This window comes from Tamandua tetradactyla, chromosome 3, assembly GCF_023851605.1.
Source record: "Tamandua tetradactyla isolate mTamTet1 chromosome 3, mTamTet1.pri, whole genome shotgun sequence".
Classification (NCBI taxonomy): Eukaryota; Metazoa; Chordata; class Mammalia; order Pilosa; family Myrmecophagidae; genus Tamandua; species Tamandua tetradactyla.
The window spans coordinates 105531673-105557838 of NC_135329.1; the positions used below are offsets into that span (position 1 = coordinate 105531673).

At 38.4% G+C, this 26166-nt stretch overlaps 1 protein-coding gene across 1 annotated transcript in view; it reads right to left on the reverse strand.

Annotated features, from left to right (window-relative positions):
* Window positions 1-11440, reverse strand: part of MCM6 (minichromosome maintenance complex component 6) — a 60537-nt gene extending 49097 nt beyond the window's left edge. Inside the window, exons 1-4 of the mRNA XM_077153674.1 lie at window positions 11253-11440; window positions 8958-9104; window positions 7414-7524; window positions 5278-5527 (exon numbers count right to left, since the gene is read on the reverse strand). Of these exons, the coding sequence (XP_077009789.1) occupies window positions 5278-5527; window positions 7414-7524; window positions 8958-9104; window positions 11253-11359 (615 nt within the window). The 5' untranslated portion in view covers window positions 11360-11440. The remainder of the gene's footprint in view (window positions 1-5277; window positions 5528-7413; window positions 7525-8957; window positions 9105-11252) is intronic.
* Between the last annotated feature and the right edge of the window lie 14726 nt (window positions 11441-26166).

Sequence of the window (26166 nt, forward strand, 5' to 3'; positions counted from 1 at the left end):
TAACAAATTTAAAAAGATTGAAATCTTACACAACACTTTCTCGGACCATAAAGGAATGATGTTGGAAATCAATAATAGGCAGAGTGCCAGAAAATTCACAAATACGTGGAGGCTCAACAACACACTCCTAAACAACGACTGGGTCAAAGAAGAAATTGCAAGAGAAATTAGCAAATACCTCGAGGCGAATGAAAATGAAAACACAACATATCAAAACTTATGGGACGCAGCAAAGGCAGTGCTAAGAGGGAAATTTATTGCTCTAAATGCCTATATCAGAAAAGAAGAAAAGGCAAAAATTCAGGAATTAACTATCCATTTGGAAGAACTGGAGAAAGAACAGCAAGCTAACCCCAAAGCAAGCAAAAGGAAAGAAATAACAAAGATTAGAGCACAAATAAATGAAATTGAAAACATGAAAACAATAGAGAAAATCAATAAGGCCAGAAGTTGGTTCTATGAGAAAATCAATAAGATTGATGGGCCCTTAGCAAGATTGACAAAAAGAAGAAGAGAGAGGATGCAAATAAATAAGATCAGAAATGGAAGAGGAGACATAACTACTGACCTCACAGAAATAAAGGAGGTAATAACAGGATACTATGAACAACTTTACGCTAATAAATACAACAATTTAGAGGAAATGGACGGGTTCCTGGAAAGACATGAACAACCAACTTTGACTCAAGAAGACATAGATGACCTCAACAAACCAATCACAAGTAAAGAAATTGAATTAGTCATTCAAAAGCTTCCTAAAAAGAAAAGTCCAGGACCAGATGGCTTCACATGTGAATTCTACCAAACGTTCCAGAAAGAATTAGTACCAATTCTCTTCAAACTCTTCAAAAAAATCGAAGTGGAGGGAAAACTACCTAATTCATTCTATGAAGCCAACATCACCCTCATACCAAAACCAGGCAAAGATATTACAAAAAAAGAAAACTACAGACCAATCTCTCTAATGAATACAGATGCAAAAATCCTCAATAAAATTCTAGCAAATCGTATCCAACAACACATTAAAAGAATTATACATCATGACCAAGTAGGATTCATCCCAGGTATGCAAGGATGGTTCAACATAAGAAAATCAATTAATGTAATACACCATATCAACAAATCAAAGCAGAAAAATCACATGATCATCTCAATTGATGCAGAGAAGGCATTCGACAAGATTCAACATCCTTTCCTGTTGAAAACACTTCAAAAGATAGGAATACAAGGGAACTTCCTTAAAATGATAGAGGGAATATATGAAAAACCCACAGCTAATATCATCCTCAATGGGGAAAAATTGAAAACTTTCCCCCTAAGATCAGGAACAAGACAAGGATGTCCACTATCACCACTATTATTCAACATTGTGTTGGAGGTTCTAGCCAGAGCAATTAGACAAGAAAAAGAAATACAAGGCATCAAAATTGGAAAGGAAGAAGTAAAACTATCACTGTTTGCAGACGATATGATACTATACGTCGAAAACCCGGAAAAATCCACAACAAAACTACTAGAGCTAATAAATGAGTACAGCAAAGTAGCAGGTTACAAGATCAACATTCAAAAATCTGTAGCATTTCTATACACTAGTAATGAACAAGCTGAGGGGGAAATCAAGAAACGAATCCCATTTACAATTGCAACTAAAAGAATAAAATACCTAGGAATAAATTTAACTAAAGAGACAAAAAACCTATATAAAGAAAACTACAAAAAACTGCTAAAAGAAATCACAGAAGACCTAAATAGATGGAAGGGCATACCGTGTTCATGGATTGGAAGACTAAATATAGTTAAGATGTCAATCCTACCTAAATTGATTTACAGATTCAATGCAATACCAATCAAAATCCCAACAACTTATTTTTCAGAAATAGAAAAACCAATAAGCAAATTTATCTGGAAGGGCAGGGTGCCCCGAATTGCTAAAAACATCTTGAGGAAAAAAAACGAAGCTGGAGGTCTCGCACTGCCTGACTTTAAGGCATATTATGAAGCCACAGTGGTCAAAACAGCATGGTATTGGCATAAAGATAGATATATCGACCAATGGAATCGAATAGAGTGCTCAGATATAGACCCTCTCATCTATGGACATTTGATCTTTGATAAGGCAGTCAAGCCAACTCACCTGGGACAGAGCAGTCTCTTCAATAAATGGTGCCTAGAGAACTGGATATCCATATGCAAAAGAATGAAAGAAGACCCATCTCTCACACCCTATACAAAAGTTAACTCAAAATGGATCAAAGATCTAAACATTAGGTCTAAGACCATAAAACAGTTAGAGGAAAATGTTGGGAGATATCTTATGGATCTTACAACTGGAGGCGGTTTTATGGACCTTAAACCTAAAGCAAGAGCACTGAAGAAGGAAATAAATAAATGGGAACTCCTCAAAATTAAACACTTTTGTGCATCAAAGAACTTCATCAAGAAAGTAGAAAGACAGCCTTCACAATGGGAGACAATATTTGGAAATGATATATCAGATAAAGGTCTAGTATCCAGAATTTATAAAGAGATTGTTCATCTCAACAACAAAAAGACAGCCAACCCAATTACAAAATGGGAAAAAGACTTGAACAGACACCTCTCAGAAGAGGAAATACGGATGGCCAAGAGGCACATGAAGAGATGCTCAATGTCCCTGGCCATTAGAGAAATGCAAATCAAAACCACAATGAGATATCATCTCACACCCACCAGAATGGCCATTATCAACAAAACAGAAAATGACAAGTGCTGGAGAGGATGCGGAGAAAGAGGCACACTTATCCACTGTTGGTGGGAATGTCAAAGGGTGCAACCACTGTGGAAGGCAGTTTGGCGGTTCCTCAAAAAGCTGAATATAGAACTGCCATACGACCCAGCAATACCATTGCTAGGTATCTACTCAAAGGACTTAAGGGCAAAGACACAAACGGACATTTGCACACCAATGTTTATAGCAGCATTATTTACAATTGCAAAGAGATGGAAACAGCCAAAATGTCCATCAACAGAAGAGTGGCTAAACAAACTGTGGTATATACATACGATGGAATATTATGCAGCTTTAAGACAAGATAAACTTATGAACCATGTAATAACATGGATGGACCTAGAGAATATTATGCTGAGTGAATCCAGCCAAAAACTAAAGGACAAATACTGTATGGTCCCACTGATGTGAACGGACAGTCGAGAATAAACTTGAAATATGTCATTGGTAACAGAGTTCAGCAGGAGTTAGAAACAGGGTAAGACAATGGGTAATTGAAGCTGAAGGGATACAGACTGTGCAACAGGACTAGATACAAAAACTCAAAAATGGACAGCACAATAATACCTAATTGTAAAGTAATCATGTTAAAACACTGAATGAAGCTGCATCTGAGCTATAGGTTTTTGTTTTGTTTTGTTTTGTTTTGTTTTGATTTTACTATTATTACTTTTATTTTTTTCTCTATATTAACATTTTATATCTTTTTCGGTTATGTTGCTAGTTCTTCTAAACCAATGCAAATGTACTAAGAAATGATGATCATGCATCTATGATGATGTTAAGAATTAATGATTGCATGTGTAGAATGGTATGATCTCTAAATGTTGGGTTAATTTCTTTTTTTCCGTTAATTAAAAAAAAAAAAAGAGAGAAGGGATAATTGGAGATGAAGGGATACAGACTGTACAACGGGACTGGATATAAAAACGCAGAAATGGACAGCACAATACTACCCAATTGTAATGCAATTATGTTAAAACACTGAATGAAGCTGCATGTGAGGTATAGGTTTTTTGTTTTTGTTTTTTTTGTTTTTTTTTCTTTCTATTATTGTTTTAATTCTTATTCTGTTGTCTTTTTATTTCTTTTTCTAAATCGATGCAAATGTACTAAGAAATGATGAATATGCAACTATGTGATGTTATTAAGAATTACTGATTGTACATGTAGATTGGAATGATTTCTAATTGTTTTGTTAATTCTTTTTTTAATTAATAAAAAAAAAAAAAAAATGACTAAGAAAATGGCTGTTCTCTATCCACCTTTCCCTAACCTACCTTTTCAGGGAAATTTTATGAGAAATTTTAAACATACCTTTATAACCTCTACTTCTATGAAACATATTTTAATGTTTCTTACAAAGTAACACAAATCTACCTTTTTTTTTACTGAACCATTTGAAAGTTATACGCATCAAAAATACTTTACCCTAACTATTTTAGCACTTCTGAGAATAAGAACCATCTCTTATGTAACTACAATACCATTATCATGCCCAAAAGAATGAAACATTTAATTCCATAAAATGTATCTTCTATTTAGTTCATCTTCAAATTTCCACAACTGTCAAGGATATCCTTTATCACAACTGTTTTCTTTTATCCAAACCAAAACCCAATCTAGATTCACACTTTGCATTTGGTTATATCTTCTTTTGAAAATATAAAGCATCTCTTACCCAAAGCTGTTAGCAGAATATGTGCTTCTTATAAACTAGGCATTAGACTAATAAAAGAAAATAAGAAATAAAAATCAAATTGACTACTATTTTAGTCTGACACCACTTTGCCATACTTGAGACCTTCAGCTGCTTCAACTTTTCCTTACCTTTTGTATTTCCACATAGTCGTTAAATTCTGCTGAGATTCGAGACTTCCCCTTCATTCCTACTATCACTCATCACCTCTTGCCCAGATAATTATAACTGCCTAACTATAATTAGTCTCTTCTTAATACTACATGCCACTGTCCACTGATCTTTCTTAAAAAAAAAAAAAAAAAACCACTTACATTCCTTAAAATATATTCCCACTGCTTATCAAGATAAGTTCAAATTCTCAGCCTGAAATTTAAAGCTCAAGAACCCTGAAAGCTCATACTATATCATCTCTTAGATGATCTTCAATTTGGCTTTTGTATTTCAATCACGATAATCCTTACTGTTATTGACAAATATCAAGTCCATCCTGGCCTGACTTCTATTCATGTCCTCCTCCCTCTAATCTTATACAAAAAGTCTCTCTCTTTCTCAAAGGATTTAACCCCAATACACAATAATAATGGCTACCAGTTAATTCTCTGACAAATTTTCTCAGTCTGAAAGAAATTCTACTACAAGTTATTAAAGATTAAAACATTTATATGCTGACATTAAGTCTGTGGCTTAAATTTGTAACCACGTTTGATGATAGGTGAATTAACATAAAAACTATGTTTAACCTATTTCAAGAGTCTAGATGTGAATTAATTAGCATAGAATGGCTCTAAACATGAACATAAATAAATACCTTTTGAAAATCAACAAATCGAGACTTGTTTGTATCCAGCAAGAATCTCTTCCTGTTGGCACAAACTGGATTTCGGCAGATGTTCGGCTGTGTGTATTTAAACTGCTGTTCGACATCCTTGATCACTGTCTGACAGTCCAAGCACAGGAAAGTTCCACTCACAAGCTCTGGGTGGACTGGGTGAGTCCGTACCACCTGCCCACTGATGCGAGTGAGCAAACCAATTCTGGATGAAGTGAGTTCTCGAATTCTGTTTAAGGACAAGTGTGCACTAGTAAACACTCATTTCCCAACTAAGAAAATCGATCTATTCTAATGATCAAGTATCCAATGGTAATTTAAGCTTTAAAAAAAAAATTTTTTTAAAAAGGCATTCTTTGAACTTTGTTACATGAAAGACCTATTAACCATGCTCATTTCTAAATTATACAACATATACACATTCATAGCAGCAATATAAATGAATATGAAAAACTAAAGGACATTATAAAGGAAATGAAAGTTAAAGTAAGATACCATTATCCCCCCACCTTCAAAGGTTAAAATGTAAATATTTACAGTTGAGGACTGGGTGAGAAATTAGTACTATCATACTCTGCTGATAAAGAGAACAAATTAGTGAACACTTTTTGGAAGCCTTTGAATGTTACATACTCCTTCGACCCACCAAGTCTACATCTGGAATTTATCTTAATAACTCCATTTCTGTCTTAATTGAAAAATTTTAAGTGTATAATTACTTCCACAATAAGTCATCATGGAAAAGTTTTATCCCCAGAAGTTTCATAGATATTTCCTTTACTTCACAAGTCAATGAAGCCCATTTTATATGAAATAACTTAGTAATTTTTTAAAGTAATTATAGTAGTTTGTTTTCAAAATATTAACTATCACTTAAATTTCTTCCAATAAAAGTTTTCCTTAAATAAGTGCTAAAGGGGAAAACTTTTTACACGTTCTGCCATTTCAGTTCTGACAAAAATTTTTCAAAGATTCAGGTATGTGTCACTATTCTGAGTTCTCTCTCTCTTTTTTTTAACTTGACTAATACCACTTTTTACAAACTTCCCTAAAATATGACAATTTGGAGGATCTGCTTCACTTATTTCCCATTCTCTCTCCATAGAGAAACATGTTTTTCCAAAACTAACGTCTGTAAAAAAACTAGATTTAACTCTTTAAAAAGCCATCTCCTATAAAATGTGTTTGGCAAAGCAGTACTTTTTCCTCCTGTATTTTAAAGCACTAATTTACAGTACACTTTTCACAATGTTTGTTGCTATTAATCATGAAAAAACAAAAAAGAAAGTAATTTATATTTTGCATGATTTAAGTATAAAACCTAAGGCAAAAGAGAGTTCAAATAGTCAAGAGACTACTCAGGAGGTTACTCTTAGGCAAGCGTCAGCTAGATATGGTATTTACCAGTTTGCCAAACCTCAACCAAAACCATTCCGGTTAACCCTAAAGAACACCTAAGGCTCTATCTGAGATTGTACTAAAGTTTCACATACTAAGATTACTTTCCAGAAACCTACAATTCCATGAGTTCTTAGGCTAAATAAGACCTGAAACCCAGAAGGGTTAGCCTCTCCAAGAACATCAATTAGTTCTATCCCCCTGTTCCATATTATCAACATCCCTTTCCAAAACGAAAAAGTTAGAATGGGCAGAGCCCAAGCACCCCTAAAGATTGAGAGAAGTATCAAAGGACAAGGAGGAGTTATAACAGAGAAGATAGGATTTAATAAATGAGTATGACTGCTGAATCATTACATTGACATTTCTTTTAGTCTCCAGTGTCTTGGTGCAGCTGGAAGGAAAACCTAAAATTGTGGAATTGTAACCCAGACCAAACTCAGAAATATGTTCTATAACTACTTGTTACACTGTACTTTGAAATTTATTGTTTTGTATATGTTATATTTCACAATAAAAAATGTTTTAAAAATTAAAAACAAAACAAAAAAATCCTAAGCCAAAAGAATTTACAGATGAGAAAACTGAGGACGAAAGGGGTAAAAATTATTTTGTGTGACATTAAACTACCAGCTAATGGCAGAATTAGGACTCCAACCTCCTAATTAAATGATGCCTATATTACTTAGTAAACTTTTCTTCCAAAGGGTTTCTTACTTGTGTCTGGTAGGCAGATCTTGGAAGGCAACATAAAAATCCTTGGCAGGAGGGATCTCTTTACGGTCTTTAACGAAGGTTTTCAAAGCCCGACAGAGATAAGGGTAAACTCTGAAAAATAAACAAAACAACAACTCATATCTTAGGCCTATAAAGGCCTCCTTCTCTTTCAGTGCTTGCTAACAGCTGAGACCAAGGAATATCATCTGGTTACAAGCAAGCCTTAGAAACTACCTAAGCAGAACACTTACCCGGTTTAGGAGCCTCTTTATTCATCTCTTACCCCACCACAAATGCATCTATTTCACAACAGAAACATCAAAGACAAAATGCTGTATCTGAGTACATATGATCTGTAAATATCATTTAGTACCCACACTGTAGACCAATCCTGTCCAAGATGACTCTAGCTAAACTAAACAATCACTTCTTTCAGTACTATACTCAATACTACGAGTTTTCTATGGGCTCTATCTACATCTAGCAAGGTATTCTCCAATTTGGTATCAAGGCTTACTATTTTTTTTTATGCTTCATTCTTGACTGATAAGAAATGAAGACAGAGAAACTGTATAGCAATCTGAGAGGAAATTGACAGAAATGTTGTTTGTTAACACTGAAGTGTGCATATTCTCTTAACAGATGTAAGTTATTTAATCCAAGATGCAGACAAAGATTTATATACAAGGATGTTTCCTGCAGAATATAATAAACACTAAAAGCCTAATTATTAAATATGTCTAATGATGGTATTTCTGTCAAAAAGTGTTATCTAACCATTAAAATGGTCACAAGGAATTTTACATGACATGGAAAATAATACAATGTTAAGTAAAAAAGGCAGGGTGATATGTCTATAACATAGTCTCATATTACTTTTTTTTTAATTACAGACACATAAATAAGGTATCCAGAGATGCTCAGGAAACTCTACTTCCAGACCTCGAAGATTTTTGGAACTCTGTTGCAGCAGACCTGCTCATGATGATTATCTAAGGTGGTTGGATTACAAATGTACAGATGATTGTCCCCTCTACTATTCTTTATTTTCTACAATATACACCTCATTTTTATTTAAAACAAATTTAAAGTTTAAGGGAATGGGAGGTACAGTAATGACACTGCTACAAAGATAGCCCTGATGTAAGAAGGACCCACACAAACACATACTGTTCTTTTTCAAAATACCTACTAGGGTGAGGATGTGTGTGGAGTGGGGTAGGAGGCAGGATCAAAGGAATGACAGCAACAGTACTAAATGTCTGACACAAAGTAAGCAATCCTCTTAAAACCTGGGAAAACTACATAGAAAGAAAAGGTTTTCAATTTATGTGAAAAAAACATTCAGCTCCACAAAGGCCAAGATGAAGTCCAGAATAGTTCTAAAATGACCACAGATAATACCAAAAGGACCCCCCTTTCTGAGGAGGCAAGTAACTGACAGCTGCTTCCTTGCCGCACAAGTGAATACTTCCAGACCAGGAAGAGCTGGCTTCCCAGAACTTCACCTCTATTCAAAGTAAAGGAGATTAATACACCCATACCTATAGAACTCCTCCTGTATGGTGGTGGAAAGTTGCTGGTTAAATTGCTCCAGGTCCACAAAACTCACAATCAATGTGTTTCTCTCAGGACGAATCAGCTCCTCTGCTAACTGCAAGTACTTTATTTCTCCATCGCTGCTCTGGAACCTGCAGATATATACACATCAGATTAAATTAAGGAAAAGGGGAGCAGTAGAAAGAATCTGAATGCTGATAGTTCAGTGTATTGCTTAAATATCATCCAGCTTTAGACTCAGAAGTTATTTATTCCTCTAAACCTGCTTCCTTTAAATAAGAAAATGTTCATTTTTTAACAGATAAGGAAAGATCACCCATTTCATGAGACAGCTGCTAAGATTAAATGAGAGAATGCCTATAAACATAGGAAAATTAGGTCTTTGGGTTTTAACATAAATTTCTTGACTGGAATGTGTTATTCTATAATTATTAACTATTACTAATAAAATGTTCAATCAGGATATCCACGTAAAAGCCCAAAGGCCTAAATTTCCTGGGGAATTTGAAAACTAATATAAAATCAGAATAAAAACAAAGTGTTTCACTGTCTAAGACCTCAGAGAAATTGAAATACACATACATGCACACAAAAGAGCTGGTGAAATTTTTTTCAAGAGTTGCCTACTTTTTTTTAACATAATATGCAGATTAATTATGATAGAATTCCATCTTCAAATATAGGATGTTCTAACTCTCTTAAATATTTATTGAACATGTTGCCAGAGGCACCTGAAGCTGAAAATGAGTGCTATTTCTGCCCTAGAGTTTACACTCAAGACAGATATATAAACAACTGAGAAAGGGAAGAAAGTCTTCTTACTAAAGAGAGGTACAAAAAATGCAGTTAGTATAAACTAAGTCTGCCTAAAAGAAAGGCTTTCTACATATCTAAAAGTGTCACTGGAATTCAGGCTTGGAAGATGATAAAAATTCCAAAGAAAAACAGGGGTCCTGGATAGACTCTCTATGCTTGCAATTATTTTGCAATGTCGGAGATGATATGGGAGGAATTTGAATGACAACTGGAGCTGACTGTGGGAAATAAAACCGGAAGGGGCACTATGAAGAATTTGGACTTTATTCTATGGTGATGGGGAATCAAAGTTGGCTTTTCAAGAGGGAGGCAAACATTTTTTCTCAACAAAGTACAAGGACTATTTGTCTTGTTCATTGCCATCCCCAGTACTTAACAGTAAAGTGAAGGAACCTAAACTATTCGCTGAAACAAAATATTTATTGAGGACATTTATGATGTGTTGGGTAGGTGGTGCTGAGGATGGGATTCACACTCAAAATGAGCGGCTGACAGGTAAATAAAAGTAGCCACATTACCAGAAACATACAGGAAATGGTAACCCTGGGAACATTAGGGAAAAAGGTATGAATGGTGCCTGGGTCATGAGGGCTTCACAAAGGAGATACAGGGTTGAGCGAGTAGCTGTCAGGCAGAGAATAACAGTGCTAAAAGTATGGATATATAAATCTTAAGTTTAAGTATGTCAGAATTTCAATATTCCGAAGTCCTGGAGGCAGGTCAGTCGAGACTCTTAGGGAGAGTAGTGATGTATCTTTACTATGCAAGAAAGCGAACAATGGGAAAAAAATCAGGGGAATGGGGTTATGGGAAACCAGAAACCTGGAAGAGTGGGAGGGGTGAAGGAAGGAAATCAGGCAGAAGGATGGGTGTGTTCAGCTGCCTTTCAGCAGGGCGGAGCTCACCCCCCCATCGAGCATGTGTCAAACTTGGTCACAGCAGAGAGATACACTTTCGCTCTGGTACTTTCATCTCCAGTGGTGGCCAGGAATCCCGGTGGCCCCACCAGTCTTCTGGCTGGCTGTTCAATCAGAGTTCTGCCAGGACCCAAATGCCACTTCTGCCTTTCACTCGACCAGGCCGAGTCGTGTGGCCTGTTTGGTTAACCTCATCGAAGCTCAGTTTTTGCATCCGTTAACAAGGGGCTAAACTACTACCGGCCTTCGAGGGTTGTAGCGATAATTAAACCATATAAGGCAAATGCTTAGCGCAGGACATGCAGATCAACAAGTTTGAATAAACACTCAAAATTATTTTTCTTTTAAACCAGCCCTGTCCTCTTGAGGACCTGGCTCGGAGCTTAAAACCGGGCAGAGGGCGCTCCTCCAGGGCGCGCGATTCCTCAGCCCCCGAGGCGCGCGCCCCGCCCGAGCCCGGAGCGGAGAGGGCCGCGAGGGGAAGTTACTTCAGGGAGGGCGCCCCCGGGGCTGGCGGCCGGGGAAGACCCAGGCCTGCCGACTTACTCTTCCAAGAAGTCCAGGAACAGTTTCTGGCACTTCTCAGCCACCTCGTCGCGGACTTCCAGGTGCTGGGAGCCAGCGCCCGGCTCTGCGGCCGCGGCGAGGTCCATGGCTGCCTAGCACTTTGGAGCTGCCGCCAACACTAACACACTTCGCGACGAGCTACCTCTCCCCAGGCGCATTCGCTTTGCGCGCGCTGGCGCAGCTTTCTCCCCGCCCCCTTGCCGGACCGGGACGGCGGGAGCCAATCGTGGCGCAGGAGCTCTGAAATTTCGCGCCAAGCCTGTCCAATGAGAGGTAAGTTCTCCTGCTGTCCCGCCCACTAAGCGGGGATTTCGCGCCAAATGCAAATACCTTCTGGAGAAAGCGGTGGGGGGTGGGTGGCTTTGTCTTTGCGCCTGCGCAATGTGTCTGCAATGTGTCTGCGTCCTTGCGGTGTTCGGCTTCTTGAGCTGGTTAAAAGCTGGGATCTTTGTCTGGGTGGCTGGTCAGATGTTCCTCAGATCATTCTATTGATATTAATTGAGCAGTAGAAATAAAACTCTGTGGGAGAGAACTATAAGTAAGATTCAAAGCCCTACTTGAGCTATCTGCTTGGAGGAAATAAGCTGTAAACCGCCGGATAAAAGCCTGTAGAAGAAAAAAAATAGTGAAAACAGAAACTAGCAGAGCTGAGCTGTGCAACAGTGAGCAATGGCGGGCAGTTACTTAGATTAATGCTGACTGGGGAATATGAGCTAAGTATTTGACACCGTTGGTTGATCCCTTTCTTAAAACGAACTGTTATTTTGTGCGCTCGTGGGTTTGCCCTATGTGGCCGTCTTTCTCCGACTCTTTGATTTCCCTTGGGTTTTCTATCTCTTCAGCTGTTCCCCGTTACCTCTTTTGCAGGCTCCTCTTCTTTAGCGAATCCCGCGAAAATTCTTTGAAGAAGCACTGTTGGCTTCTTTACGCTGATGATTTACAAATGTGTATCCGCAGCCGCCACTTTTTCCTGGGCCTCCAAGAGATTAAGAGAAATCTGGACCACTTCCGTATTTTGACGCTTTCATTATATTAGAAAGATTTTTAAATGCCAGATAGAGGGATGACAGTTATAGAAATTGTTGTTTTCTAAATCTTGGATGTTTTATTTCTGCTTTTTTTCAATAAGTAGAATAATAAGCGTGGATTAAGTCAGTGTACTTATTTACCCCAGGTCCCCTCCCCACTCTTTTTAAAATTTAGTAATTGTTTTAACACACATACACAAATATACTCTTCTCAAGATATTTACAGTTTTTAGCAAAAAAAAGCTACTTGTTGTGCACTGTAGTTTATCTGTGATTGTGTGTATTACCTCATTGCAAGGTGATGGGAGCTTGAGGCCCTGTATCTCTCAGCCTTTACCAGCTCCAGACTGTATATCCACCTACTTAATGGACATCCTCACCTGTATGTTTTGTAGGAACCTCAAACTCAACTGCTTCTTAGATATTCACAATCTCAGTGCCCCAAAATATGTCCACAAGGTATCCAGGAGCAATTTCATAACCAGATTCTGCCTCATCCTCAAAAGGCCTCACTTTTTTCTTTCCCATTTTTCCTTTCCTCTCTTCCTCGTCTATCCTTGGTAGATTTCTGAGAACTCAGATCCCATGTACAGAAGGAAAAGACCAAACATGAGAGAGCAGACAGAGTTCCAGGCTGACCTTAACAGCTAAGCTCTCTGAGAAACTCAGATAAAGCCTTTTGCTTCAAGATAAGCCTCCATTGCCTCACAAGAATTGAAGCTGTAGCTCCCTCTCTGGGACTTGGTCACACCCCCAGAACCTCTTCCCTAGAAGGTAATGTCATTCCTTTTCTCAGGGTTTGCCGTATGCCTCATATATATATATATATATATATTGTTGTCTGCTTGAGCTTACCATGCCACTGTCTTTGGGTGGTTCTGATAACAGTTTCCACTGCCAGCAGCATGTGAGGAAACATCAGAGGTCATCTGGATTTACCTCATGAAGAGTTGGAATTGCTAGTGGGAACTGAGTGGGAGGTGGAGGTAGGGGAGGAGGGAAGAAGACCCTTGGAAAAATTTTGTGGCTGGAGAACACAGGCCTCCTAAGTATCTTAAGTCTGTCCACTTCTCTTCATCCCCATTATTAATCATTTTATTTAGGCTACCATCCATTTTCATGCATATTCCTAGGAATTCAGTTACCTCTCTAGTCTGTTTACTTAGACTTATTCCCAGCTCAATCCACTCTCCACTCTGCAGCCAAACTAAACTTTCTGAAATATAAATTGGGGCCTTCTGATTAATATGACAGATTGAAGAGGTCTTTTTCTGTTTCCTTTGCAATCCTAAAATGACAGTAAATGAATAAAATCGAGTATCGATAGAGAGAGGAATAGAAGACAACAATAGACAGAGAGCAATCAAATTTTAGAGGACAGAAAGGGAAAGCATGGATGATAACTGTCCAAGCAAAGCTGAGAAAGCTGAAACCTGTGTCTTCAGAAGGCAGTCTTTGAGAAGGACCAGATAGCCAGGGTAACAGTCAACCAGTATGCACTTGTACAGCTTGTGCCAATTTGAAAGGATATATGTACCCTAGAAAAATCATGTTTTATCCTAATCCCATTTTGTAAAGGCAGCTGTTTCTTCTAATCCCTATTCAGTACTGTATGTTTGAAACTGTAATTAGATCAACTCCCTGGAATGTTTGACTCAATTAAGAGTGATTGTTAAGATGGATTAGGTGGAAACATGTCTCCACCCATTTGGGTGGGTATTAATTAGTTTACTAGAATCCTATAAAAGAGGAAACATTTTGGAGAATGTGAGAGATTCTGAGAGAGCAGAACGACAGAGCCATGAGAAGCAGAATGCCCACCAGCCAGCAACCTTTGGAGATAAAGAAGGAAAATGCTTCCTGGGGAGCTCCATGAAATAGGAAGCCAGGAGAGAAAGCTAGCAGATAATGCCATGTTCGCCACATGCCTTTCCAGATGAGAGAGAAACCCTAACCATGTTCGCCACATGCCCTTTCAGTCAAGAGAGAAACTCTGTGTTCACCATGTGTCTTTCTACTTGAGAGAGAAACCGTGAACTTCATTGGCCTTCTTGAATCAAGGTATCTTTCCCTGGATGCCTTAGATTGGACGTTTCTATAAACTTGTTTTAATTGGGGCATTTTCTTGGCCTTAGAACTGTAAGCTAGCAACTTATTAAATTCCCCTTTTTAAAAGCTATTCCATTTCTGGTATATTGCAATCCGGCAGCTAGCAAACTAGAATACAGCTGTACATATTAAAATGCAATATTGAAATAGTTTCTTACTATTTGGTAAATCGCTACTGTCCTGAGCCTCCTCCAGCCCCACCCACCATGCAACTCTGCCACCCACCAATCCAGTTACTCTCCAGGCTCCCTCCACCCCAAGATCTCACAATTCAGGGAGTAAGGGAGCAATGCCTGCCTGGACGCTGCATCAGTTCAATGGCCTGCATCCATACTGATCGTTGATACTTTATCATACCAGTTGATAAATATTTTTACATTTGAAATCTAATTTGTTGGGTATTAGTATAGCTACTCCTGCTCTTTTTTGATTGTTATTTGCATGAAATATCTTTTCCTAAACTTTCACTTTCAACCTAGGTTTATCCTTGGGTCTAAGATTTATTTCCTGTAGACAGCATATAGATGAGTCCTGTTTTTTAATCCATTCTGCCAGTCTATGTCTTTTGATTGGGGAATTCAATCCATTACCATTTAGTGTTATTGCTGTACAGGTAGTACGTTCTTCTACCATTTTGCCTTTTGGATTTTATATGTCATATCTAATTTTCCTTCTTTTTACCTTTACTTATAGTCTTCCTTTTTACACTCTTCTCCACACCTCTCTCTTCTGTCTTTTCGTATCTGTCTCTAGTGCTCCCTTTGGTATTTCTTGCAGAGCTGGTCTCTTGGTCACAAATTCTTCCAGTGATTTTTTGTCTGAAAATGTTTTAATTTCTCCCTCCTTTTTGAAGGGCAGTTTTGTTGGGTATAGAATTCTTGGTTGGCAGTTTTTCTCTTTTAGTAATTTAAATATATCATCCCACTGTCTTCTCACCTCCATGGTTTCTGCTGAGAAATCTACGCATAGTCTTATTGGGTTTCCCTTTTATGTGATGGATTGCTTTTCTCTTGTTGCTTTCAAGAGCCTCTCTTTCTCTTTGACCTCTGACATTCTGATTAGTAAGTGTCTTGGAGTACGTCTATATGGCTCTATTCTGTTTGGGGTACGCTGTACTTCTTGGATCTATAATTTTAAGTCTTTCATAAGAGTTGGGAAATTTTCAGTGATAATTTCCTTCATTAGTTTTTCACCTCCTTTTCCCTTCTCTTCTCCTTCTGGGACACCCACAACACGTATATTTGTGCACCTCATATTGTCATTCAATTCCCTGAGTCCCTGCTCATATTTTTCCACTTTTTTCCTATAGTTTCTGTTTCGTGTCAGATTTCAGATGTTCCATCCTCCAGTTCACTAATCCTCTCAAAACCTACCATTGTAGATTTTGTTTTTTTCATCTCTTCTCCTGTGCCTTTCATTACCATTTAGCCATTCCGTGATTTATTTTTTTGGACTTTCGATTTCTTCTTTTTGTTCATTCCTTGCCTTCTTTATATCCTCCCTCAATTCATTGATTTGGTTTTTGATGAGGTTTTCCATGTCTGTTCGTATATTCTGAATTAATTGTTTCAGCTCCTGTATGTCATTTGAATTGTTGGTTTGTTCCTTTTACTGGGCCATATCTTCAATTTTCCTGGTGTGATTTGTTATTTTTTGCTGGTGTATAGACATTTAATTACCTTAACTAGTTTATTCTGGAGATTGCTTTCACTTCCTTTACCTAGGGTTTTCTTGCTGAATGAATTTGTTGTCTCTCTGTTCTTTGACATTCAGTTCAGCTTATTCTGGACCTCTGGCTTAGGTTTTGTTTAACAGAGGAGATTTTTCAGTTCTTATTTTCCTGTTTCTTGCCCTGCTTGTGTGGTGCCTTTTTCCCCCCACCCTTAGGAGGGTCTGCTTATGTATTATAGACCCCAGCCGGATTTTCCCAAGCCAAACTGGCCTCCTAGCAGGAGGAAAGAGTTACCTGCATCAGTCTCCCTGAGGGTGAGACCCAGCAGGTTGAAAGAATTTCCTGTGAAGTCTCTGGACTCTGTTTTTCTTATCCTGCCCAGTATGTGGCACTTGTCTGCCTGCGGGTCCCACCAGCATAAGATAATGCTGTACCTTTAACTTTGGCAGAATCTCCCTGCTGGAGGCATGATGGAGACAGAGGAGAGGTTGTAGGCTGGTTTTAATGGCTTCAAATTACCAAGCCCTGGTGTCTGAGTTCCTTAAGGGAGGGATTCCACCTGAGTTGGGCTTCACTCCTCCCCTGGGGAAGGCACAGGTTCCAGACAAGCCCTCAAATGATCTTGTTTCTGCCTATGCCTGGGGCAGTTGCAGCCTGAGAAGTCCTGCTGCTAAATCCAAAGGTAGTCAAGCCTTTGTAGAAACACAGTCACAAAAACCTCTGTTTCCTTTTTTTTTCTTTTTCCATCAGCCCTGCCCCCTTGGCGCTGGGGCAAAAATGAGCGACTTCTGCTTTGACCAGGTTCACCTGAGTTGGGGGCCTATTTTTAGTAGTCAGAATTTGTTAATTAATTCCACTATTGGTATTTGGTTGGGCTCAGCCCCTGATGCTGTTAAAGTCTCTTTCCTTTTCCCTCTGGGAAATAGCCTGTGGGGGAGAGGCACCGGCCACCATGGGCTTGGGGAACTCACGATTCTGAGGAGACTCGCAGCTGGTCCACTGGTCCAGACTCAGATACGCTGTGTGTCTGGTCACTGACGTGGCCCCAGGAGCTGTTCTGTACTGTTTCTGGTTATTTAGTAGTTGTTCTGGAGGACGAACTAAAACGTGCACTTTGCTAAGATGCCATCTTCTCTAAAATCGATAAATATATGTATCTCTGCACTGCACGGAACCTAGAAAGGCTCAGGAATTGTGGGGCATCATGTGCCAGCGAAAGCCTGATAAAAGGAGGGTCTGAAATCAAGATTCTTATTGCAAGACTGTTGGAAGCTGTGTAGCCATTACACTGTGGTATGGGGACACTTCCCAAGGAATATGATGAATATGAATGAAGCTTAAGGGAGTCAATTTCCAGACCTTCAGCTTCTACTTCCACATTTTTCCTGGCATCAACTTTTCTTATCTCCCCCCCAATACCCCTCTCCCTCTCAAGAGGAAGGGCATACTCATCACCCATCCCCCAAATTACTTTTTTTTTTAAGTACTTTTCTCTGAGATGTAAAGACCTCTGATTTTTTGGTGAAGCCTCCTTTAATGTTTAAAGAGGGTACTATGAGGTCGATATGTTTTAGACATATTTCTGTTAAGGGTGAAGCAGGATGATAAAAATAAGATATTTTGGTCCTTGTTGGTCTGATCTGAAATCAGATTCTTTTTAGACTTCAAATGTGTGCTGAGATTCATAGCAGTTTTTATTTGCTGACTTCACCCCTTCCATTCCCCAAATTTTGTTAAAAAAAAAAAATAGAAGTGTTGTTTTTGATGGAGAGTGATTTAGTTTGTAAGCTATCAGAATGCAATATACCAGAAACAGAGTAGCTTTTAAAAAGGGAAGTTTATTAAGTTGCATGTTAACAGTTCTAAGGCCATGAAAATGTCCAAACTAAGGCATCCATGGAAAGGTACCCTAATTCAAAAAATCCTAATGGGTCCAGAACACTTCTGTCAACTGGCAAGGCACATGGCAAGGCACAAGGTTTCTCTCCTGGCTTCCTGTTTCACAAGGATTCCCAGGTCTGTTCTCCTTCTGTATCTCCAAGGATCTCTGGCTGTGTGGGCACTCTCAACTCTGTTGGATCTTTTGGCTCTAAAGCTTTTTCCAAAATATAGTTCCCTCTCAAAGGGCTCCAGTAAGCAACCCACCTTGAATGGGTAGAGACATCTCCATGGAAACCATCTAATCGAAAATTACTACCCACAGGAAATAAAGGGTAAAAATTGGGTAGATTGAAATTCTGTGGGTCAATGAGAGGGAGGGGTAAGGGGTTTGGGATGTATGAGTTGTTTCTTTTCTTTTTTATTTCTTATTTTAGAGTCATGCAAATGTTCTAAAAATGATCATGGTGAGGAATACACAACTATGTGATGATATTGTGAACCACTGATTGTATAATATGGTTGGACTCTGTGTGTGTGTGTGTGTGTGTATGTGTGTGTGTATGGTTATTTCTGAATAAAAATACACTTTTTAAAAAGTTACTACCCATGATTGAGTGGGTTGCATCTCCATGGAAACAGTCAAAAAGAGCCCACACAGCAATATTGAATGAAGATTAAAGAACATGGCTTTTCTGGGATACATAATAGCTTCAAATCAGCACAGAGAGTTTGGTAATATCAAAGACAGTATTGGGAAAAAAGTCTGGATGTTAAAATGGCCTTTTTCCATGTGTTGAATGTTGAAACTTAAGCAATTACAGCTCTACTCAATACTCATCTCTAGGCTCTGTGTGTGTGTATATATATATATATATATGTGTGTGTATATATATATATATTTTATATATATATATATATATATATATAAAACATAGCAAGCCTGAGACTACAATCCTTAGAAATAGCTGCTTCCAAGCTTGGTCCTTGGTTGGCATCTAGGAACTGGATTTCAGAAGGGTTACCACCACCCTGACTGATAAGAGTGACTCACTGTGCCTAAACTTTACATACAGTATGGTTTCCACTGATACATGTTTTCTGTCTGGGAGTCTGGAATTTTGGTATGTGCTAGGCTGAGGATGCCTACATGTTCAGCCCTAAATAAAAACCTTTTTTTTTTTGGTGCTGAGTTTCTAATGAGCTTCCCTAGTGTACAACATTTTACACAATTTGTTCCACTTTGAATCTGGAGGAATTAAGTACATTCTGTGTGACTCCACTGGGAGAGGGACCCTTGGAAGCTTGCACTTGGTTTCCGGATTTTACATTAACATATGCCTTTTCCCTTTACTGATTTTGCTTGATATCCTTTCCCTGTAGTAAATCTTGACTATGAGTGTGGCTATATGCTGAGTCCTATGAGACCTCCTAGTGAATCATCAAATTTGGGAGTGAACTTGTAGAGATACCTGACAAAAAAATTTGCTTTTCTTAGCCTTTTAATAATAGAGAATTTGAAACTACACAAATGCACACACAATAGTATAATGAACTGCTATTATACAGACCAACAGTCATCAACCTGTGGACAATCCTGTCCGGTCCACACAGTCCATCTGTTTTCCCCTCTCCATTATCATCATCATCATCATCTTAATGAGCTTTAAATTTTAGAATAGAAATTCTATTCTATTTACTAAAAGTTGCAAAAAATAGTACAGAGTTCTCATATACTCCTTGACCACTTTCCCCTATTGTTAACTTACATTACTATAGAAACTTGTTCCAACCAAGAAATTAACATTGGTACCTTATCATTAACTAAACTCCACACTTTATTCTGATTCCACTAGTTGTTCCCTAATATCTTTTCCTGTTTCAGGATCCTGCTCAGTATCATTTAGATGTTGTGCTGGTTTGAAACTGTTATGAACCCCAGAAAAGCCATGTTCTTTTAATCCAATCTTGTGGGGATAGACATATTGTCGGGCGGGACATTTTGATTAGGTTGTTTCCATGGAGATATAACATCCCTATTCAAAATGGGTCTTAATCTGCTTACTGGGGTCCTTTAAGAGGGAGACATTTTGGAGAAAGCATAGACCCTTGGAGAAAGAAAACACTTTGGGAGGTGCAAAGCTAAGAGATGAAATCCAAAGTTTGCCCTGGAGAAGCTATGAGAGGACCCATAGATACTTAGAGAGAGAAATACCCTGGAGACGCTAAGTAAAGACCTGCAGGATACAGAGAAAAGGCCACTGGAATCAGAAGCTGAAAGCAACGACTCAGGGGCAAAGACCAGCTGACGCTGGCCATGTGACTTCCCAGCTGACAGGGGTGTCCAACCTTTCTTCAGAGTCCAAGTATCATCTTGTTGTTGCCTTAATTCGGGCATCTTCATGGCCTTAGAACTGTAAATTTGCGACCTAATAGATCCCCTTTGTAAAAGCCCATCTATTTCTGGTATATTGCATCCCAGCAGCTTTAGCAAATTCAAACAGATGTCATGTCTCTTTAATCACCTCTGGTGTGTCACAGTTTCTCAGACTTTTCTGTTTTTTAATTTAATTAAATTTAATTTTTATTTAGATTTTTCTGTTTTTGATGATCTTGACAGATTTATGCCATACTGAACAAATATTTTGCTGACTGTCCCTCAGTTGGGATTTGTCTGATGTTTTTCTTATGATTAAACTGGGATTATTGGCTTTGGGAGGAAGACTACAGAAATAAAGTGCTATTCTCACCACTCCTTTATTATTTTGATGCAAATACCAGATGTCATATTATATCTTTTGTAGATATTTCAGAGTGAATCTGTGAAAGATAAGATATCTTTTCATTTAGACTCCTTTAGCCGGAAAGGAAACTTCCTTCAAAAGCTGTAGCAAAGACGAAAAATATGCTAATTCTTTTAAATCTAACTAGAACATTTTCCAGGATTATCCACACTTCAAGTTACATTAATAAAACTAGAAAATTAAAAATTTACATGATTTATTCTAGGTGGTGTGCTATATTCAATACAGTATTTATCAAAGCATACTATAAAATATTTTCTTCAAAATACAACCAATCCTCTTTTTAGAAAATATTTAATACATCCTACCTCTTATTAACAAAAATAACTTTTCAACTTTAAGATATATTTAGCTTTCATACTTCTCAATTCATAAATGATATAATTTTTATTATGCCTTCATTACATTATTACAAATTAAGAAATGAGAAATTATGTATGTATAGTCTTGTTTTTATAGCTACTAAAAAAGGATAAATTAATTGCATCATATCTATATTTAATCTTGATTTGACTGCTTTTAATAATCAATTTTACAAAATGTGTTCTATATTTTGTCTGTTATTGGTTTTTAGGTATGTTTGAATTGAAAAGTGAAGTTGGACTTTTTTCTAACAAAAACTTGTATGATTTGACTGACATATAACAAAGAGGGTTAGCTTTGCTAATTAGATTATTTGGAGATATTTCATATGAATTGGAATGACCGAAATCTTTGTTCCAAGGTTTTAGACCAAAAGTATTTAAAGCATATTATAAAATGAAGGCATTTTATTTTTTTAAAAAATTTTGTATAAAGAAAGGTGTTTGACATTAACAGTTTTTGTTTTTGTTCTCCAAGACAGTTTAGGATTGATTTGGGCAGCAGATAGAGATTGGGGAATCCTCAGACAAGACTGAAGGGGAAATCTTGGAAGTGGATGAAATCATCCAAACAGCATCTGAAGAATGGGGGGGAAAAAGAGGCCCAGGCATGAAACCTTGGGGAATAACAATATTGAGGAGAGGCTCAGGAGGAAAATGCCTGGGATAAACTGGGAAGAAACAGCCAGAGAAATAAGGAGAGAGTCAGAAAAGCCAGAAGAGAAGAACAGTTCTAGAACATATCATTGTCAGTGGTCAAGGGGGATGGGGATTGGACATGGGTGTATAGGATCTTAGTGAAGTGGTGGGACAGAGTCAGATCTCAGTGGATCAAAGGGAGTAAGGAAGTGAGTGACTGTCAGTAGTTCCTTGCCAAGCTGGGCTACAAAGGGAGAGTGGATTATGAGCAACCACTCTGTTCTCTCTGACTTGAGAGGTTATTGATATTAGCTTTGGTGCTTTTGAATCCATTGGCTCTTGAAGTAAAGGTATGGGGAAAAGAAAGCAGGCCAAGGCAGCAGCTACTCCCTCCATCTGACGGCCCATAGTTTTGATATGTTGTGTTCTTATTTTCATTCATCTCCAGATATCTACTGATTTCTCTTGCATTTTTTTTTGACCCACTGATTGTTTAAAAGTGTATTTAACCTCCATATATTTGCAGATTTTCCAGTTGTCTGCCTGCTATTGATTTTCAGCTTCATTCCACTATGGTCAGAGAAGATGCTTTGTGTGCTATTTTCTAGATCATCTGGATGGCAGTTTTAAGTTTGTTCTTTGGAATCCGGGAAATCAATTTGAAGGAACTGACACTCCAGTATGGGAGAACTATATAGAAGTGTATTTATCTATTAGTATTTAACTAATACTGTTAAATACTACACAGGTGTAATTTTGCTTCATTGACCTTATAATTTGTTGTTCTTTACCAGACACTGGAAAGACATTTAGTAGTCCTTGCCTGGCTTATAAAGGGATTTTTATTTCCAACTATTCTAGTGCCCTAGAAAAGTCAGGAGTACCTGGAAACTGTTCTCTGGTTGAGAAGCAGTAAGTACAAGAGACTGAACTACACTTCCAAGGTGGTAGCAGGTATTTTGGGAGGAGAATGATTTAATGGTGTCACGTTTAATCACCAGCGCTGTTTCTTGTTATTACTGTTTCTTCCTTCATCAAGTTGTTTAATGTTTGGTTAACCTCCTCAATCTGGCCTGCATTCAGCTTCCCCAGGCTACATTATTTTTTTTTAAACTTTTTTATTGTATAGTATAACATATATACAAAGCAAACAAATAAAAAAGCAATAGTTTTCAAAGCACTCTTCAACAAGCAGTTACAGGACAGATCCCAGAGTTTGTCATGGGCTACCATACGATCCTCTCAGATTTTTCCTTCTAGCTGTTCCAGAATATAGGAGGCTAGAGGGCTTAAATATTTTTTATCATCACAATTGACTTTGTTCCTTCTTTTCTTCTGAAAAATAGCATAAATACAAAAAAGCTGTAAATTTCCAAGCACAGCACCACAATTAGTTGTAGAACATATTTCAGAATTTGACATGGGTTACAGTTTCACAATTTTAGGATTTACTTCTAGCTGCTCTAAAAGGCTGTAGACTAAAAAAGACATATCAATTTAATGATTCAGCATTCATAGTCATTTGTTAAATCCTATCTTCTCTGTTTAACTCCACCATCACCTTTGAACTTTCTACCCCTCTCTTTAAGGGTGTTTGGGCATGCCAATTTTAAATTTGTTATATCGGAAGGGTCTCATTAATATGAGTGAGGGAGATGAAACTATCTCATGTTCTGGAGAGGCTAGGCTAGGTTTCAGGACTCATCTGGACCAGGGACCAATCTGAAAGTTGTAGGTCTCTGGAAAGATACTCTAGTGCCTGGAACCCTTGTGGAATCTTATAAATTGCCCTAGATGTTCTTTAGGGCTGGTTGGAATGGTCCTGGTTGAGGTTCGCAGGTTATAATAGGTAGCAAGCTCTACCTGAAGCTTGTGTAAGAGCAACCTCCAGAGTAGCCTCTCAACTGTATTTGAACTCTACCTGCCACTGATACTTTATTTGTTACACTTCTTTTCCCCCACTTGGTCAGGATGGAATTGCTGATCCCATAGTGCCAGGTCTGGATTCATCCCTGGGCATCATCTCCCATGTCGCCAGGGAGACTTTCACCCCTGGATGTCATGTCCCACGTAGGGGAGAGGGTAATGATTTCACTTTCAGAGTTGGGCTTACAGGGACTGAGGCCACATCAGAGCAACAACGGAGGTCCTCCAGAAGTAACTCAGAGGCATACCTAGAGGTAGTCTATGCTTCTCCGCTACCTACATAAACGTCACAAGAGAGTAGACCTCATGATCAAGGGCATGGCCTATTGATTTGGGTATCCCTAAAGTCTGACACAGTATCAGGGGATTCCCTGATGGTAAGGTTTAATAATTCCATAGTCTTTCTCCCCTCCCTCAGAGTACTTTGCCAATACTTTTTGATTATCTGGTTAATATACTCTAGGATGTTTCTAGGCATTACAATAATCGATACAGGATTAAAGCACCTCTTTCTTATTATGTGATTTGTATTTCAGTTGTTCAAATGAGCTATACAGATAGGTTGGATTAGATTATGCACTATAGAAAATTTCAGTTCCAGATCAAATAAACCTTTCTTCCATTGGTCTCAAAGAGCATGTGTGGTTCTAAAATATAGACACTGTCATCCTTATCCCTATGTTCTGAATTACTTTAACCCCAACCTGTTCGGCTTCATTCTTATCTCTAAATATCAGGTTATACACATAAAACAGCCTCTCAAAATCTAGAAATAATAATTCACCACTCTGGACTTCATGTGTCTGCTCTAAAAGCTTAAAATCTTGGCTGCTGTTCTCTTATAAGCATTTTCTAAAGGTGACCAAACCATTCCTGTTCTTTTGTTTCTGGCTTATTTTGTCTCAACAAATGTCCCACATGTTCATTCACATTGTTGCATGCTTTACGACATTCTTCCTTTTTGTAGTAGCACAACCCTCGTTCATAAATATACATCATCGTTTGCCAGTCTACTTCTCCGTCAGTGCACCCTTCAGCCACCTGCATTCATCAGGCACCATATAGAGGGGGTGGCTGGGTCTTTGAGTCAGCGAGTCATTGGACACAGGCTGCTCTTGGGGAGGAAGTGTAATTTTGGGTGACGCAGCTTCTTTGCGTCAAGGGCATTTCCTAAAGAGGGATATATGTGTGTGCCATCAAAAGCCAACATTGCCAGCAGCTGAAAGGGAATGAGTTCCTGAAGAGGGTATCTGGGTGGCACATCATAGCACCCAGTACAGTTAACATTTGCACCCCTCTGATACACTAGCTTTCATTGGTAAGTCCACTACATCTGGGAACAACTACAGAATCCTGGTTTACCTCTACCTGGGGCAACTTTCAAGAGGAAATTTGTATGAAATACAGCTCTTGTAGTGGAGTTGTTCTTGACACTACAACTGATACCCATCATGTCTTTCTCCTCTACCATCCATTCTAGATTCCCCTCACTCTCAGTCAGCATCCTTGCTGGTGTAGGTAGCTTACTTGGTTGAGTGACAGAGATACTTGCTTCTAAGGAGCCTGAGATTCCTTTCTCAGGCCATGGTTTAAACATTTATCCATTGACTGTTAAAATTGGTCATGGTTGTGTGAGAAATTCCCTACTGCATTCCCTGAGAATCAGATATATTTTTCCCTCATCATATAACAGCAACTCCACCTCCTGATGATTTGGTCAATTAAAACTTCCAACATGGTAACTATTCCATGCCTGCTGGTTTCTGGCATGAAGAGCTTGACGTGGCCAAAGGGCAGCTGTAGCTTCAAGTTTAAAGGGATTTTACTCTGTTTTCTGGTAAAAGTGTTCACCCTTTGGGAACCGGGACCTTTAGATCCACAGAGATTCAAGTTCTGGGGAGGAAGCACAGCTTTCCCCAATGAATCATTAGATGAAAGAGTGAGCAGGGTTACTTCTACTTCATCCTCTTTTATCCACCACATGTATCCTACCTAATGGAACCACACATCTTATAATGGTTGTTGATTTAAGATATATACCATATCCTAGAGATGGCACCCCCTCCATGTACAATAGTATCTCCAACCTATCACTTTAGTTGAGCCTTCAAAAGAGCCCTTCTATCACTCTATAATGTTTGAACCTTCTGGGTGGTATAGGATGTGTTAGGATCAGTGGATCCTAGAGTATTGTATCTACTGCTTTGCTGTAAAGTGGGATTCTTAGTCTGAATTGCTATGTGAAATTCCATGTTGGTAGACCAAGCTCTGTAAACCCTTGGATAAAGGTGGTATGTGAGACCTTGTAGGCAGCAAAGGAAAAACCATTCCTAGAATGTGTTGAGTCTAGTTAAGGTGAATTGCTGCTCTTTCCAAAGTGGAAGGGTCCCATGTAATCAACTTGCTAAAAAGTGAACAGTTGGTCTCCTTGAGGGATGGTGCCACATTGGGGCTACTGCTGTTAGATATAATATT